The sequence below is a fragment of the Phyllobates terribilis genome, unplaced genomic scaffold (genome assembly GCF_046119375.1).
Source record: "Phyllobates terribilis strain yellow unplaced genomic scaffold, ASM4611937v1 Scaffold_7__3_contigs__length_470593459, whole genome shotgun sequence".
In the NCBI taxonomy this organism is placed as follows: Eukaryota; Metazoa; Chordata; class Amphibia; order Anura; family Dendrobatidae; genus Phyllobates; species Phyllobates terribilis.
In genome coordinates this window covers 334,151,691-334,169,732 of record NW_027362767.1, presented here as the reverse complement: position 1 = coordinate 334,169,732, position 18,042 = coordinate 334,151,691, and the positions used below count along the sequence as shown (strand labels likewise).

At 41.8% G+C, this 18,042-nt stretch overlaps 1 protein-coding gene across 2 annotated transcripts in view; it reads left to right on the top strand.

The window, feature by feature from the left end:
* FMR1 (fragile X messenger ribonucleoprotein 1) overlaps positions 1 to 18,042 on the top strand; it is a 48,877-nt gene that overhangs the window by 14,235 nt on the left and 16,600 nt on the right. The window contains exons 3-7 of one of the 2 annotated variants that reach the window (XM_073641229.1): positions 1,526 to 1,619; positions 1,748 to 1,780; positions 12,406 to 12,477; positions 12,640 to 12,788; positions 15,729 to 15,822. In XM_073641229.1, coding sequence (XP_073497330.1) covers positions 1,526 to 1,619; positions 1,748 to 1,780; positions 12,406 to 12,477; positions 12,640 to 12,788; positions 15,729 to 15,822 — 442 coding nt within the window. The remainder of the gene's footprint in view (positions 1 to 1,525; positions 1,620 to 1,747; positions 1,781 to 12,405; positions 12,478 to 12,639; positions 12,789 to 15,728; positions 15,823 to 18,042) is intronic. The other variant, XM_073641230.1, reaches the window with a different exon arrangement.

The following is an 18,042-nucleotide window of genomic DNA, read 5'->3' as shown; positions in this document are numbered from 1 at the left end:
TATAAGTGCCACACAATATATTTTTTCTTAGAATGTTGCAGCATCTCCCCAAACAATGAATGTCCCCTCAAAAAGAAAAAAAAATGAAGAGGGACCTAAAGCAGAAGTCGTATGTGATTGCATTGTCAGGTAGAGATAGGCAGAGGCTATGATGAATGCTGTGATTGTGTGCATACCTGTTTACTCTTTTTCATATGTCAATAGGCCTTGATTTCTGTAGCACCATGTATAGTGCAGTGATAATTAATAAACTGTGTTCCATCAATATCCCAGTAGATTCAAGACTTGCTATATACAGGTGCATCTCACTAAATTAGAAAATCATCAAAAAGTTCATTTATTTCTGTTCTTCAATACAAAAAGTGAAACTCAAATATTATATAGAGTCATTACAAACAGAGTGAAAACGACTTGCTGTGCACATGTTCCATCTTTTGGTTTCAAAAGCCATGAAGCGGCTAAACAAATTGACCTGTCTATTGTGTCCTTGCCACTGTATTATACATGAAATAGTAAAAAAATGTCAGCAAAACGCATAAAAAAGACGCATCAGTTAAAGAAGTTGTCCATTACTTTTTTATTGATGATCTATCCTTCGGATAGGTCATCAATGATCGGTCGGGGTCCAACACTCGGCAACCCCCACCGATCACCTGGTATTGGTGACTCTTACCCAAAGAGTATTCCTATAGCAAAAGTGATTGAGGTACACCGCCGCCTATAAGATGCTGTGTGCACATACCCTTCTGATGATACCAAGTTCATGTAGTTTTTCTTTTTTTGTATAATTTAGTGCTTTTCTATTTTCCGGCTCATGCTGTTGTGTGAGGGTTACTTTTTATTCTTTTTCATTGATAGTATATTGAGGTACATACGACTTTGATGCCATGTGTGCAGCGGACTCTTCTCTGGAGCCACCTTCACACATCCCCACCCAACTTTTACCATACATGTAAGGTAGATAACGGGGAATGAGTAATAAAATTCCATTTTTTTTTTTTTTTAAGAACACCTAATAGCCCCTATTATTATCCTTCTTGTTCAGATTGGCCAAAAAACAACATAAAATTCTGGTGGCGGGGAAAGGAGGGAGCAACTACCGGTCACCTCTGGAGCACAAACCTCAAAGCAAGCAATGGAATAGTCAGGGAAAAGCCAACGTGATCATGAGGGAGCACATTATTGGTGATCCGCTGGGGGATCGAATACATTTTTTGGCTTTGTTATATATTCTGTGTATCTAAACTGCTCCCAAAAGTTAAACTCCATTTCACAGTCCAGTGAAGAAACACTGGAGCTCCTGTCCACCTCCAGTTCACGCACCAGATATAATGCAGTGACACAAGGGCGGCCATATTGGCAGCCAGTGCTTGTAATGAACATGGAGGGGGGTACATGTGTGGCACCAACTCTAGGGGAGTATTTTGTATTATAGTGGCGGTAGTTGTTTCAGGGAAGGTATATTGTGGTAACCATCTTGTACATTGGGTTACATGGAGCCATTGTAATGGACTTTTATTTTCAGCTGGCAACCAGAGCGACAGATCCCATTTCATGATGTAAGGTTCCCGCCGCCATCAGGATACAATAAGGACATAAACGAGAGCGATGAAGTTGAGGTAAGTGGAGCCTCCATTGTATTAGCCGGATGTTGCGTAGCATCTTTACCATCCCCATCCCTGTGCTGTGTGACTATATCATTGCGATAATGGATAATAAACTGTTCTTTTCTCCATTTATTCTTTAGTTTTTGAGGGTGAAAGGCGAAGATGATTTCATGGTAGGTTGTGAGGAATGGCAGTTTCCGGATAAAGCCTGCTCTTCTTCCACAGACAAACCGTGCGCCGTGTGTTGCGCATCTGTATGTGTGTGCGTTGTGTTGTCGTTACGCTTAAGTCATCATTTGAGTGGAAGAAGCAACCTCTGTTTTCCTAGATGTGAAGAGACAAGACCCCTGTATGCTGGACCTACGGGGTATATGATGGGCCCCTATTGTACGGCTCATACGCAGAGCCATGCCTAGAATAATGTTTATATTATGGCATTATTTATGCTGTTCCCTTGTATTTAGGTAGTCTCTTGTACAGTAAGTAAATGTATCGCAGGATCAGGATAGTAACATCTATTTTATATAGATGTTTTATTTAGATAATGTGGGGAAATGATGAAATCTGCATAACAAATACGAATCTGTCACCAGCTTTATGATTCCCCATCTGAGAGCAGCATGATGTAGGGGCGGAAACTCTGATTCCAGCATTGTATCACTTACTGGGCTGCTATCTGTAGTTTTGATAAAGTCCCTATTTTATCTGCTGCAGATCTAGCAGTTCTCTGAATACTGAGCTCTGTATAACCCCGCCCACACCACTGATTGGCAGCTTTTTGCCTATGCATAGTATACACATAAAGCTGCCAATCAGTGGTATGGGCGTGGTTACACAGCGCTCAGCATTCAGAGAACTGCTAGATCTGCAGCTGATAAAACAGGAATTTTTTTTTTTTTTTGTCAAAACGGCAGGAAGCAGCCCAGTGAGTGACGCATGGCTGGAGTCAGGGTCTCTGCTCAGCTCCTATGTCCTGCTGATCTCAGATGATGTAGCAACAACCTGGTGACAGATTCCCTTTAGATATGCTTTTCTGACCCATTGTTAAATAATTTAGATGTAATACGTTTGCTTCTGACATTTGTGTTCAGCACCACATTGAGGTGCAGCCGCAGCAAAAACTGCATGTGTTACACTGCAAGGAGCCATAGTTCTTTGTGAATGCGCTTTCATGATTTTTTTTTTTTTTCAGATTTTATTTAGGAGGAAGAGTAAAACGTTAATTTTGAGAATGATTTTTATTATTTTTCATTTGCTGATCTGCATATGTAATGTCTAAAGGGGTTGTCAAGCTTTATTACAAAAGTCTGCAGTCACTCTGTGACTGTGTCACTCAAGTGCCAGCAGTGAGACTGGGATGCATATTCCCAGCCACATTCCAACTAGACGTGCGCGACCTCGCTCATTTCTCTTGTATTGTGCGAGGCTGCGCAATGTCTAGTTGGAATGTGGCAGGGAGTATGCATGCACTGTAAGATTTCAAAAATCTGCAGTCACAAGAGTGTGACTACAGACAACCGCTTTAACATCCCTAAGGTCCACCAGGCTTCTTGTTCTCATTAGGCTGTGTTCACACAGAATTTTCTGAGGCATTCACAAACGATGAGTTTTTCAATTGAGGACGGCTTTAATAAAAAGCTATGTTTTGGAGGATGGGAAGTTTTAGAGGAGTCTTTTCTTTTCCTGAAGCGATTTTTGAAGAATTTTGGAATTTTTTTCCAGCTTTATAATTCGACAGCGCCTAGTTTAGAGTGGATTCCAACTGGATCTACTTCACAGAAATAACATGCACATTTTTTTTCCATCAGACGTTTTTCAAACCTCTTCAGGAAAAATAAAAAACACTCAAAACCCATGTGAAGAGCAAAGTGGATTTCCATTAGAAATTAATAGAATGAACTTTCGAAGGAAAAAAAAAAAAGATCTTGTGAAGCTTGTCTTAGGGTCTATTCACATGCAGCAGACACCTCTTTCACATGCTGCAGAAATTGCCCTGCGGTGCCCTCTGTAACTCCCCGTGATGTAAATTTATGTTGCAGATTGTCAAGCCTTTCAGTGAATGGGGTGAAATCCTCTGCAGATCCACAAGTAATTCAGGCAGATGTTATACCAGATCAGTCCTGTGTAGGCGTACCTATAAAGGGTCATTCCTAAAATGACAAGTTTTCCACACTCCATAGGAAAGGGGATGACTTGCTGATGGCTGGGGGGGGTTTTGTCTTCTGTGACCCCTAGTGTTTTTGAAATTGATGCGCTGGAACCCCCGAGAAAGGGACTCTGCAGCCCCCTTTTCAATGAAGCAGAGAGGCATATGATCGACCTCTACTCCATTCATTGTCTGGGACTGCCGGAGAAAACTGAGCACTGTACTCGACAATGTCCAGCAGTTTTGTACTCCGGTCTTATCGAAGGGAGCGGCGGAGTAAGATGTTTCCCATTCCTTAAGAGGCATATGGCTTTTAATGAATGAGGCACATTTTACAACTAGCTTGGGCCTACACCAGAAATGTTACTCCAGCGAGGGGCTAATGTACATCTTCGTGGTAATTTCTGCCACTAATGTGACGTAAATTTTTGTAAAATTGCCTTGTGGGCTTCACTAAGCCCAACCCGCATTAGCTGTGCCCACCTATGTGGAGTTACACAAGACTGTAAAAATGACAAAAAGTCACAGAATTTTTAGGTGTTTTATTCCACAATTCTGTCAAAAACGCGTTGATGAATCGGGCCCTGTGGTGAACCTTTGCTAATATATGACCTTTAGTGTACTGCCCTGGTATAAGAGCCCCTATATATTCTGTCAGTAAAAAGATGGAGGCCGGTAACTAGGCCTTAGTTAGAGACTTGCCCATAGCAACCAATTAGAATTCACCTTTCATTTTTCAAACTGGTTGAGAAAATGAAAGCTGCAGTGTGATTGCTCCATGCGATGGGCCGGACTGTAGTTAGCAGCCACTTGTGGGTGAGGTCGGGTGCGTCTTTATGGTGTAGACCCGGGCGCCGCACTCCTTGTACACTGCTGCTCTCTTGCTACATTTTTATTATGTTGTGCGCCTTCATTTTACTGATACCTGGTGGGGTCTAGTATGTGTGTGTATATGTGTGTATATGTATATGTGTGTATATATATATATATATATATATATATATATATATATATATATATATATACACATACACACTGCTCAAAAAAATAAAGGGAACACTCAAGTAACACATCCTAGATCTGAATGAATGAAATATTCTCATTGAATACTTTGTTCTGTACAAAGTTGAATGTGCTGACAACGAAATCACACAAAAATCATCAATGGAAATCAAATTTATTAACCAATGGAGGCCTGGATATGGAGTCACCCCCAAAATAAAGTGGAAAAACACACTACAGGCTGATCCCACTTTGATGTAATGTCCTTAACTCCTTTACAGCCTGTACCGTATTAGTACGCACCAGGCTGTAAACCCCTGTAAAAGTTTAAATCATCCCCTTTCTCCCCATTCAAAATAAAATAATAAAAAAAAAACAACACATATTTGTTATCGCCGCGTTCAGAATCGCCCGATCTATCAATTTAAAAAAATAATTAATCCGATCAGTAAACTGCGTAACGAGAAAAAAAATTTTGGTCGCCGAAAAATAGCAATAAAATGCAATAATGGGCGATCAAAACATCGGATCTACCCCAAAATGGTATCAATAAAAACTTCAGCTCGGCGCGCAAAAAATAAGCCCTCACCCGGCCCCAGATCCTGAAAAATGGAGATGCTACGGGTCTCGGAAAATGGCACCATTTTTTTTTTATTATTATTTTTTAGCAAACTTTGGAATTTTTTTTCACCACTTAAATAAAAAAGAAACTATACATGTTTAGAGTCTACGAACTCGTAATGACCTGGAGAATAATAATGGCAGGTCAGTTTTAGCATTCAGTGAACATGGTAAAAAAATAACAAAAAAAACATCTGTGGTATTGCACTTTTTTTGCAATTTCACCGCACTTGGAATTTTTTTCACGTCCATGATATGGTAAAACCAGTAATGTCGTTCGAAAGTACAACTCATCCCGCAAAAAATAAGCCCTCACATGCCCATACTGACCAAAAAATAAAAACGCTATGGCTCTGGGAACAAGGGGAGCAAAAAACGAAAATGCAAAAACGGAAAATCCCAGGGTTGCTACAGGGTTAAAACAAATCAAAATGATGCTCAGTATTGTGTGTGTGGCCTCCATGTGCCTGTATGACCTCCCTACAACTCCTGGGAATGCTCCTGATGAGGTTGCGGATGGTCTCCTGTGGGATCTCCTCCCAGACGTGGACTAAAGCATCCGCCAACTCGTGGACAGTCTGTGGTGCAACGTGACGTTGGTGGATGGAGCGAGACATGATGTCCCAGATGTGCTCAGTCGGATTCAGGTCTGGGGAATGGACTGGCCAGTCCATAGCTTCAACGCCTTCATCTTGCAAGAACTGCTGACACACTCCAGCCACATGAGGTCTGGCATTGTCCTGCATTAGGAGGAACCCAGGGCCAACCACACCAGCATATGGTCTCTCAAGGGGTCTAAGGATCTCATCTCGGTACCTAATGGCAGTCAGGCTACCTCTGGCGAGCATATGGAGGGCTGTGCGGCCCTCCAAAGAAATGCCACCCCACACCATTACTGACCCACTGCCAAACCGGTCATACTGAAGGATGTTGCAGGCAGCAGATCGCTGTCAACAACTTCTCCAGACTCTGTCACGTCTGACACATGTGCTCAGTGTGAACCTGCTTTCATCTGTGAAGAGCACAGGGCGCCAGTGGCAACTTTGCCAATCCTGGTGTTCTGTGGCAAATGCCAAGTGTCCTGCTCGGTGTTGGGCTGTGAGCACAATCCCCATCTGTAGACGTCGGACCCTCATACCACCTTCATGGAGTCGGTTTCTAACCATTTGTGCAGACACATGCACATTTGTGGCCTGCTGGAGGTCATTTTGCAGGGCTCTGGCAGTGCTCCTCCTTGCACAAAGGCGGAGGTAGCGGTCCTGCTGCTGGGTTGTTGCCCTCCTACGGCCCCCTCCACGTCTCCTTGTGTACTGGCCTGTCTCCTGGTAGCGCCTCCAGCCTCTGGGCACTACGCTGACAGACACAGCAAACCTTCTTGCCACAGCTCGCATTGATGTGCCATCCTGGATGAGCTGCACTACCTGAGCAACTTCTGTGGGTTGTAGAGTCCGTCTCATGCTACCACAAGTGTGAAAGCACAACCAACATTCAAAAGTGACCAAAGCAACAGCGAGAAAGCATTGGTACTGAGATGTGGTCTGTGGTCCCCACCTGCAGAACCACTCCTTTATTGAAGATGGAAGATAGACCCTAGTTGGGTTACGCGGTAATGGCAAGGGTAACCTGACAGACCTCATGTAATTCAGTGGGATTTTTTGGCATTTGTCAGAAAACCTCTATTATAGTTGTCATGGGTACAGTGTAAATGGAAATCACAACACTAGTGTGTACAGGAGCTTATTGGTACCGTTCTAAAGTGCTTTTTGTGTTGCAGGACATCTGATTCAAAAACTACCTTTGCCCTCTTACACTGTTGTTTTTTTTTTTTTTTTTTTTCTTGAACACCTTTTTTTTTCTTGTACTGTATATAGTGGTGCTCGGGTGTTATATTGGCTTATTGTACCGTATATACTGGTGACCAGGTGTTATATCTGCTTATTGTACTGTATATACTGGTGACCAGGTGTTATATCTGCTTATTGTACTGTATATACTGGTGCCCAGGTGTTACATCTGCTTATTGTACCGTATATACTGGTGACCAGGTGTTATATCTGCTTATTGTACTGTATATACTGGTGCCCAGGTGTTATATCTGCTTACTGTACTGTATATACTGGTGCCCTGGTGTTATATCTGTTTATTGTTCCGTATATACAGGTGCCCAGGTGTTATATCTGCTTATTTTACTGTATATACTGGGGCACAGGTGTTATATCGGCTTATTGTACTGTATATACTGGTGCCCAGGTGTTATATCTGCTTATTGTACTGTATATACTGGTGACCAGGTGTTATATCTGCTTATTGTACTGTATATACTGGTGACCAGGTGTTATATCTGCTTACTGTACTGTATATACTGGTGACCAGATGTTATATCTGTTTATTGTTCCGTATATACAGGTGCCCAGGTGTTATATCTGCTTATTGTACTGTATATACTGGTGACCAGGTGTTATATCTGCTTATTGTACTGTATATACTGGTGACCAGGTGTTATATCTGCTTACTGTACTGTATATACTGGTGCCCTGGTGTTATATTGGCTTATTGTACTGTATATACTGGTGCCCAGGTGTTATATCTGCTTATTGTACTGTATATACTGGTGCCCAGATGTTATATCTGTTTATTGTTCCGTATATACAGGTGCCCAGGTGTTATATCTGCTTATTGTACCGTATATACTGGTGCGCAGGTGTTACATTGGCTTATTGTACCGTATATACTGGTGCGCAGGTGTTACATTGGCTTATTGTACTGTATATACTGGTGCCCAGGTGTTATATCGGGTCATTGTACCGTATATACTGGTGACCAGGTGTTACATTGGCTTATTGTACTGTATATACTGGGGCACAGGTGTTATATATCTGCTTATTGTACTGTATGTACTGGTGCCCAGGTGTTATATCTGCTTATTGTACCGTATATACTGGTGACCAGGTGTTATATCGGCTTATTGTACTGTATATACTGGTGCCCAGGTGTTATATCTGCTTATTGTACCGTATATACTGGTGCGCAGGTGTTACATTGGCTTATTGTACTGTATATACTGGTGCCCAGGTGTTATATCGGGTCATTGTACTGTATATACTGGTGCCCAGGTGTTATATCTGCTTATTGTACTGTATATACTGGGGCACAGGTGTTATATATCTGCTTATTGTACTGTATGTACTGGTGCCCAGGTGTTATATCTGCTTATTGTACCATATATACTGGTGACCAGGTGTTATATCGGCTTATTGTACTGTATATACTGGGGCACAGGTGTTATATATGTGCTTATTGTACTGTATATACTGGTGCCCAGGTGTCATATCTACTTATTGTACCGTATATACTGGTGCACAGGTGTTATATCTGCTTATTGTGCCGTATATACTGGTGACCAGGTGTTATATCTGCTTATTGTACTGTATATACTGGGGCACACTACTAGTCAAAGGTTTGGCCATACCAGTTAGTGCAATGGTTTTCTATGTTCTTCTTGTTACTTAGTTACATAGGTTGAATAATGACCTAGATCCATCAAGTTCAACCTTCCTCCCCCAATTGTACATTTTATTACTAATTTAACTATACCCCACAATGTTATGTGTATACCCCACAGTGGGCACATTGCAGATTCAGACTGAAGACCGTAAAATCACCAAGGAACACAGAGTAAAGAAACATGTGAAACAAACAATATGGGGTAAACCTGAGATTCCTTGAGGTACCCTCCTTTTCCTCTGATGAGATTTACACCACCTTGACATTCTCTCAACCAGCTTCATCAGGTCGTCTCCCGGAATGACTTCCAGTGTACAGCTATGCCATATGGAGAGTCCATTTGTGGAATCACCAGCTTGCAGAAAGTGTTTGCGTCCATCAGGTGTGTTTGGCACAGGCAGTGTTGGTGCACAGCTCCATGCAGTACTGAGCTCTAATCCTCAACTGTTCTAAGCCAAGACATAGCCAGAACCACTCAACTAGGTAAAAAGAAATAACAACAATCCATCATTAGGGCTTGTGCACATGACCTTATCATCGGTCCGAGTGCGTTCCGACAAAACATTGGATCGCTCTCGGACCAGTGTTATTCTACGGGGTCGTGCACATGTCAGTCAGTGAGTGCATGGAAACCATCGGACTGCACTCGGATGGACTGACACAATGGAGAAGATAAAGACATTTTTTTTCTCCACCTTCTCATCCAAGAGAATCGGAGCACACTATGTTCATACTGATCAGAGTTTGATCAGAGTGTCATTTGCATAATTGACCCGATTCTGTCAGATGAGAGACCATACGCTTGTGTGACCCCAGCCTGACTTTAAGACTTGAAGATCAGTCCATCCAGAAAATTGGTAAAACCTTGAAGGTATCTTCAAATGCAGTCAAGAGAATGATCACTCACTTTGGTGAACCTGTCTCTCATGAGATCACTCCAGAAAAGGAAGGCCAAGAGTTACCACTGCTGCAGAGGATAAATGCATCAGAGTTGTCAACCTCACAAATCGCAAATTGACAGCATCTAAGATATCATCCCTCATAAATAAGGTACGGACATCAAGTAGCAGACACATCTCAACATCAACTGTCCAGAGGAGTCTGCAAGAAGCCGTCCTTTATGGTTGAATTACTGCAAAGAAGCCATTACTGAGGACTGCAAATAGGAAGAAGAGACTTGTTTAGGAGAAGCAACACAAGGGCTAGCCACAAGATCATTGGAAATCTGTACTATGGTCTGTTGAGTCAAAATATGAGACTTTTGGTACTAACCACCATCCTTGTGAGACACTGAAAAGTACAGAGGATGGTTTCTACATGGATGTGAATCATGGATGAGGAGGTCTGATGGCATGTTGGTGTTTTGCTGGTGATGTTTTTTGTGATTAATTGAAGACCCCCTTACCCAGCTCTGCTAATACAGCATTCTGCAATATGCCATCCCATCTGGTTTGCACTTTGTGGGACTATGATTTGTGTTGCAACAGAATAATGAATCAAAACACAAAACCAATATAAGGGATATGTGACCCAGGATGTGAGAGGGAGTGCTGCGGCAGATGACATGGCCTCCACAATCATCAACCTCAACCCTGCTGCGATGCTTCTGGATAAGGCAAAGCAGCCAACAAATGCTCAGCTCCTCTGGGAACTCCTTCACGACTGAGAAAGCCATTCCAGGTGTCTACCTGAAAAAGCTGCTTGAGATAATGTCAAGGGCGTGTAAGGCTGTCATCAGAATAAAAGGGGAGTACTTTGAGGAATCTAAGGTTTAACACACAATCAAGTTTGTTTCACACATGTTTATATATTCTTTGTTTCTATATTTGCTCCTTCATGATTTTGCTGCCTTTAGTCAGAATCTGCAATGTGCACTTTCCAATAAGGAAAACCATTATGTGAACAGGTGTGTCGAAACGTTTGACTGGTAATGTATATAGGCTCATTGTATTGTTGATACTGGTGAGGACTTGTACATCTGCTTGTTGTATTGCTAACAGGATTTACTGACTGGACCTAAAAACTTCATGCAGACCTGATACACGACAATGCCAATAGGGAAATGACCATAAACAAGAAGTTGTTCTCGGACAGCTGTTAAGGTGCCCATATATATGAGATGAATGTTGGCCTAACCTGAGAATTGTGGCAGGACGGGGTAATATATATAAAGGGTGGGGGAGTAATCCTGATTCTTCCCTGACTGCAGATGTTGACAATAAGAAGGGTTGGCCATGTTGGTTTCAGCGTGGCTGATTCTTTTCTTCTCGTTGACAATAAGCAGCTGTCAGAGGCATCTAGGTGACGAGCCAGATATGCACGGGAATTGGGGGTGTCGGGAGCAATGGCTATGGGCCAAATAAGCATTCAGTCGACAGCTATGATAACTGCATAGCTTACTCTAGCCTCCTTCTAAGACGTGGTGGAATATTTAGATTACTATTACCTAGTATTTTACTCTTGAGCCCTTCTGCTGTGGATTCACCATTTTTGGACCTCCATTGGTCCAGTGCTTCTCAGAGTACACAATGCACACTGTATGTCAGAAGTGACAGACAGTCACCCTGCAGTTGGTTGCAGAAGATCTCTACTTTTGGCATTACAGACACCTTCGTAGCGGTCTCACTCTAGGACCCAGCGGCTACCTCTCTCCGGCTAATTGACATCCAGGCTGGGTGTTTAAATACTGGCTGTTGCTAGAGGGAGGTGCTGGTGATACTCACATGTTTCCTGGTGATTGCTTGGAGCTATTAGACTACTACTTCCTCTGTGGTGCTAGGAGGACGTTGGAGTTATCTCTCTGAAATCGTCTAAAGCTAAGCTATTTTCCCTGTTTGTCTCCCTTGTTGTCTTTAGTGGTCAGTGGGGATCAACTAGTGCTCATCCCCCCACGTCACTATCCAGGCCTTAGTGCTAGGGTAATACGGTGTTTAGGTTCCTGTGCGCGATTGGTGAGGAACCAATATAGGGATCTTTAGGGGAGACAGGGTGATATCAGATCAACTTAGAAGGTCTCCACTTCCCCCGTTCCCTAGAGTCTGGGCACCCTTTCCCCCGTCCGTTTGTGTTGCGCTTAGTCTTTCCCACACCTGGTGTGACACTGTGTGTCTCAAACTAACCATGGTGGTCCACAGCAGAGACATCCAGTCATGTACTGGGCATTAGCTGCTATGGAAATGAAATTCCCTATGATTGGCCAATAGCACAAAATCTAGAAACTACCTAAAGTGCTTTTTAATAATCTACAGACCTCTAATGATCTGCGACAATCCAGCTTGTCGTTGACTGTAATTACAGAGGCTTGGTGACATGTCTTTTTTAAAGATGGTTGCCAGTCACCTATCATACAAGTCAGCCTACAGTGTTTGTGTTAGCAACTCTCTTATTAGTTGCTACTTTTGTTTCTAGCTAGACTCTTCAGATTTATTAGTCATTTTCTACACTTGAGATGCGATGTGTTGAGCAAATAATTTTCCTATGCGTTTTGGGTATTTGTCTTTAATGTAACTTCAATATGTTTTCCAGGTTTATTCCAGAGCAAATGAGAAAGAGCCATGCTGCTGGTGGCTTGCTAAAGTTAGAATGATAAAGGGTGAGGTAGGAATATGTCTACGTTTTATTTTTGTCCTATTTTTGCTGTAGCTTGTGATTGAACACAGGGAACTTTGCTCCGTTAACTGGGAAAAAACTGCCAAAAAAAAGAGTCATCATGTTAAAGTCGAACATCTTACATGATTGTGTGTTTTTCTTCCTTCCTAGTTCTACGTGATAGAATATGCGGCTTGTGACGCCACCTATAATGAAATTGTCACCTTAGAAAGGCTGCGGTCTGTAAACCCAAACAAGCCGGCAACGAAGAACACCTTCCACAAAGTGAAGCTGGACGTTCCTGAGGATTTGCGGCAAATGTAAGTACCGTATCTTTTTGGACTATAAAACACATTTTTTAGCAAGAAACAAATCTTGCTAAAAAGTGTTGTGTATTAATAGTCCAGCGGCAGCTTACTATGATCGAGGACAACCCTGAGACAGCATCATTCTCGATCAATGAGAGAACTGTTCTTTCTCTCCTTGTACCCCAATATGATCTATGTGATCGTTGCAGGGCAGGAAAGGAAGCTACCAGGACCTGCATATCATGAAAGCTGCACAGATCCTGCAGGTCCTGGCCAGCTGAATGACCTCTCTGGTTATGTGATCAGTCACATGTCTGTAAGGAATTTCAGAATGTGGTAATGTGTGGAGTGTGTATTTGTGTGTATGTAGCAGAGCTATGTGTATGTAGCAAAACTGTATGTGTGTATGTAGCAGAGCTGTGAGTGTATGTATGTAGGACAGCTGTGTGTATGTAGCAGAGCTGTGTGCGTGGCTGTATATGTATGTAGCATAACTGTGTGTGTGTGTATGTTGCAGAGCTGTGTGTATGTATGTAGGACAGCTGTATGTAGCAGAGCTATGTGTATGCATGCAGCAGAGCTTTGTGTATGTATCAGATATGTGTGTGTATTTACTATCCATGCAGCAGTGTTGTTTATGTGTGAGCGCTGCGGAGAGTGTACATAATGTTCGTGTTGTAAAGCTACATATGCATAATACACATACTGCATAGAAATACTAACAGGAGAATTAGTACCGCTACTAAAATGAGTGCTTTTGATCCCTCCACCTCTTTACAGCACTAGGGAAGTTTTAATTAGTAGAAAATATATATTTTCTACTATCAAAACCTGGAGTGGGTCTTTTAGTAAAGTGTGTCCAAAAATCAGAACAGTATAGTGTACTAAAAGCAGAATTACTTAAAAGAAACCTGTCACCAGTAAAAAACGCTATTAACCTGCAGATATATGGGTTACTCTGCAGGTTAATAGCATTACTAACCTGCCCACACTTAGCCGAATACTGCGGGGAGAAAATTAACTTTATTCCCCCACGCAGCATTCATGGGGGCGGGGCGGCGCGGGTTCAATCACCGCCCTGAGCGTACAGAGTAGCAGCTGTAACCTCACCCTGACTGACAGCCAGCTGTCTTAGCATTTGGATGACCTCTATTCGTCACGTAGTTGCGGTCCAAAGGTGGTACTCCGATTTATGGTATACTCTGTGAGAATATCACTTTAAAGGAAAAAGGTCTCTAGGACAGAGATAGAAACCTTGGGGAGATCTAAAGACCCTCCCAAGTTACAAAAAAGTAATCTACTTGATACCACGTTGTAACCATAGGGAGGTTGATATAGAGGACATTGATTAAAAGGCACTGACCCTGGCTGGATATTTACTTAGCGCTTTAAATTTAGCTCTTCAGAGAGAGATTACACAACTAATCAGATTTTGTCACAGGCAAAATCCACATCTTTTTTTTCCCTTTATCTTCTTCGTTCAGCCTAGATAGCCATGATTCTTCTTCTTCTAGCCATGACTTGTGACTGCAGTTTGCTGCCAAGACCTCGTGGGCCTCTCACTTCCAATATGGCCCAACCTCCTGGTGCCATAACCATATAACCCTGCTGCCTGCACGGCTGCCCAGTGCCCCCAAATTCAGTACTACAGTCCCCCACAAAATATTGTCATACATATGGTGCCCCCAAAATATATGGTGCCACATACATAGCGCCCCAAAATAATGGTGCCAACCAAATATTATTGCTGTTAATAATCTTACCATACTTAGTGTCCCTTACAGTATAGTGTAGCACTGTGCCAACCAAACATTATTGTGATCAGTAGCTAAATGTGTCCACACAGTTCCCACAAAATATTTGTACCAATTACGGTGCTCCTATTGCGCCTTGAATCTCCCCCTGAAAGGGTGAATGCCCACAAATTCTCCTCCCAAATGATTCAAAATAATTTTCCCAAGCAATGTTTGCTCAACAGTAATGGCAATAATGTCAGAGGATGCAGCACGATGCATCAATGTCATTGCTCCTGCATAGGCCACGTGCCTAATGCTCTGTGGTCTCCTGAGCTGCTCTGATGTGGTTTACTTCATCTGCATCCTAAGGCACTTACAACTGGTGCCTGATTCACTTAATGTTTGTTCTTGAAATAAGATACACATTTCATAGACTCATAGAATGTTAGATTTGGAAGCGACCTCCGGGGTCATCGTGTCCTACCCCCTGCTCAATGCAGGAGTCACTAAACCATCTCAGACTGATGTCTGTCCAGCCTCTGAAGACTTCCATTGAAGGAGAACTCCACACCTCTCGTGGCTGCCTGTTCCACTCATTGATCGCCCTAATCTGTATCTTCTCCCATTCAGTTTCATCCCATTGCTTCTAGTCTTTCCTTGTGCAAATGAGAATAAAGCTGATCCTTGTACAGTGTGACAGCCCTTCAGATATTTGTAGATAGCTATTAAGTCTCCTCTTAGCCTTTTTTTTTTTTTTACAAGCTAAACATTCACAGATCCTCTAACCGTTTCTTGCTATGAGGTCTGACCAAGGCAGAGTAGAGGGGGATAATGACTTCACGTGATCTAGACTGTATGCTTCTGTTAATACATCACAGAACTGTTTGCCTTTTTTGCTGCTGCATCACACTGTTGACTCATTTAGGCCGGTTTGCATTGAAAGCCCATTATGTAACAGACTACATTCAATCTCAATCTTCAATGTAAAGTCACTTGCAGCCTAAATTGATGTATTGTGGTGTAAAATGGTTTGATTCAAATAGAGGTAATACATGTCAGAGAGTTAGATGCCAGGGACACAAGTATCTGCATAGATGTGGCATCTGCCCTAGTATTGGGTATATCTCAATAACATAGCAATGTCTTTTTATTGGGCATTTATTATTATTATTATTATTATTATTTGGTATTTTTAATGTGTTTTTCCTCTCCTTAGGTGTGCAAAAGAATCTGCTCACAAGGACTTCAAAAAGGCAGTCGGGGCATTCTCCGTAACATATGATTCGGAAAGTGGTCAGCTTGTCATCTTGGTAAGCATTGCCCTTATCTGTTCTAACAAAATCTAAGAAAAACTGCACTTGTCCTTTTTATTGTTGGAATACAAAATATTGTAAAAAAAATGAGAGAAAGCCTGTGTTTCTAAAGATTATAGGACCGCGTATAACACCAAGGTAAAATTGTCGAATATTAGTTTGTTTTGTGTCGCTTATAAAGTTTGCAACAATCCCGACACTGTAACCATAGGCGAAGGTTTCTGATAAATGAGTGTGCTGTGTCTGCTCATCTTTATAAAGGGAGTGTGTTGGCATAAAATGACTGTTCAAACCAAGCACATCACTTCACCAAGCAGTTCAATGAACCTTTCCAACTACTTATTTTACATCCCATATATCAGCTGTACTGTAGATTGTGGGATAGTCAAAGTCTTTGCAATTTTCCATTGAGAAACATTTTTCTGAAATTTTTCCATAATTTTTAGTTGTAGTTGTTCACAGATTGGTGACCATCTTTGCTTCTGAGAGACTCCTCCTCTCTAACTTGCATTTTTTATACACTGTCATGTCACTTACTTTAAATTTGTGCCTCCAGCTGTTTTTCATTAGTACCACTTGTGTTATCAGCCTTTTGTTATCCTTGTACCAACTTTTTAGAGATGTGTTTCTGCCATCAATGTCTAAATGAGTTAAATTTTTTTTATCAAATTAACCCCCTTCTGATATTATACGTACTAATACGTATCTGTGCACTGGGCCTGTTGGACCTGATACGTATTAGTATGACCCGGCAATCGTGCCCGCACAGAGGATGCTGGCGCGATCTCCACCGAGTGTCAGCTGATTCTCACGATCGCAGCATTCGATCGCAGCATTCCGGGAGCAAGGGGAGGTAAGCGCCGCTTACTTACCTCCTCTCTGGCATCCCGCGCTGTCTGTGCCGGGTCCTGGTGGTTGTCATGGTGACCCGAATGACGACATCTGGGTCACCAGACAGCAGGAAGTTACTTTGATCATGCACATTGCGCGATTAAAGTAACTTCTGCCTGTGCAGCGCTGACAGGCTATATAGAATAGAGATGCTGCTGCTGCATCTTTATGCTATACAGGCGATCAGACTGCAAAAAGTGAAAGCCCAATAGTGGGACAAAGTGTAAAAGTTCAAAAATATCAGAAAGTAAAAAAAAATAATAATAATCAGAATCCCAAAAAAATAAAGATATACTGTACCCATGAATAAATATTATTCTGAAAAGAAAAAAAACAATAAAAGTATACATATTTGGTATTGCCGCGTCCGGAACGACCTGACCTATAAAACTGTCCTACTAGTTAACCCCTTTAGTGAACATGGTAGAAAAAAAAAAAAAAAAGCAAAAAACAATGTTTTATCATCATACCGCTAAACAAAAAATTGAATAAAACGCGATCAAAAAGACAAATATAAATACAAATGGTACAGCTGAAAACGTCATCTTGTCCCGCAAAAAACAAGCCGCCATACAGCTCCGTCAGCCGAAAAATAAAAAAGTTATATCTTTCAGAATATAGCGATACAAAAAAAAAAAAAAAAATTTTTCTATAAAATAGTTTTTATTGTGTAAAAGCGCCAAAACATAAAAAACCTATATAAATGTGATACCGCTGTAAATGTACTGACCCGAAGAATAAAGCTGCCTTATCAATTATACCACACGTGGAACGGCAAAGCAAAAAAACAATTCAGGAATTGTTGGTTTTTGTTTATTCTACCTCCCAAAAATCGGAATAGAAAAAATATCACGTGCCTGAAAATGGTACCAATAAAAATGTCAACTTGTCCCGCAAAAAGCAAGCCGTCACATGACACTCACCTGAAATATGGAAAAATTATAGCTCTCAGAATATGGCAATGCAAAAACTAGTCTTTGCAACAACAAAAAAGCGTCTTTTAGTGTGTGACCACTGTCAATCATAAAAACCCGATATGAATCTGGTATCTCTGTAATCGCACCGACCCGAAGAATAAAGTAGTGCAATCACTTATACCACACGAGAAAAGACATTAAAAATAAACTCTAGGGTTAGGGATGTGCTAGGGTTGGGGTTGTACTTTTTTCAAAATTTAAAAAAAAAAAAAAAAAAAAAAGACGACGATATGGCGACTAGTGTTAAGCGCAAGTGCTCGTTACTTGAGTTTACATCGGGTACTCGGGTGTGCACCAAGTATTGCGGGTGCTCAAGTGACATGCTCAAGTCCCCGCCCCGCATATTTCA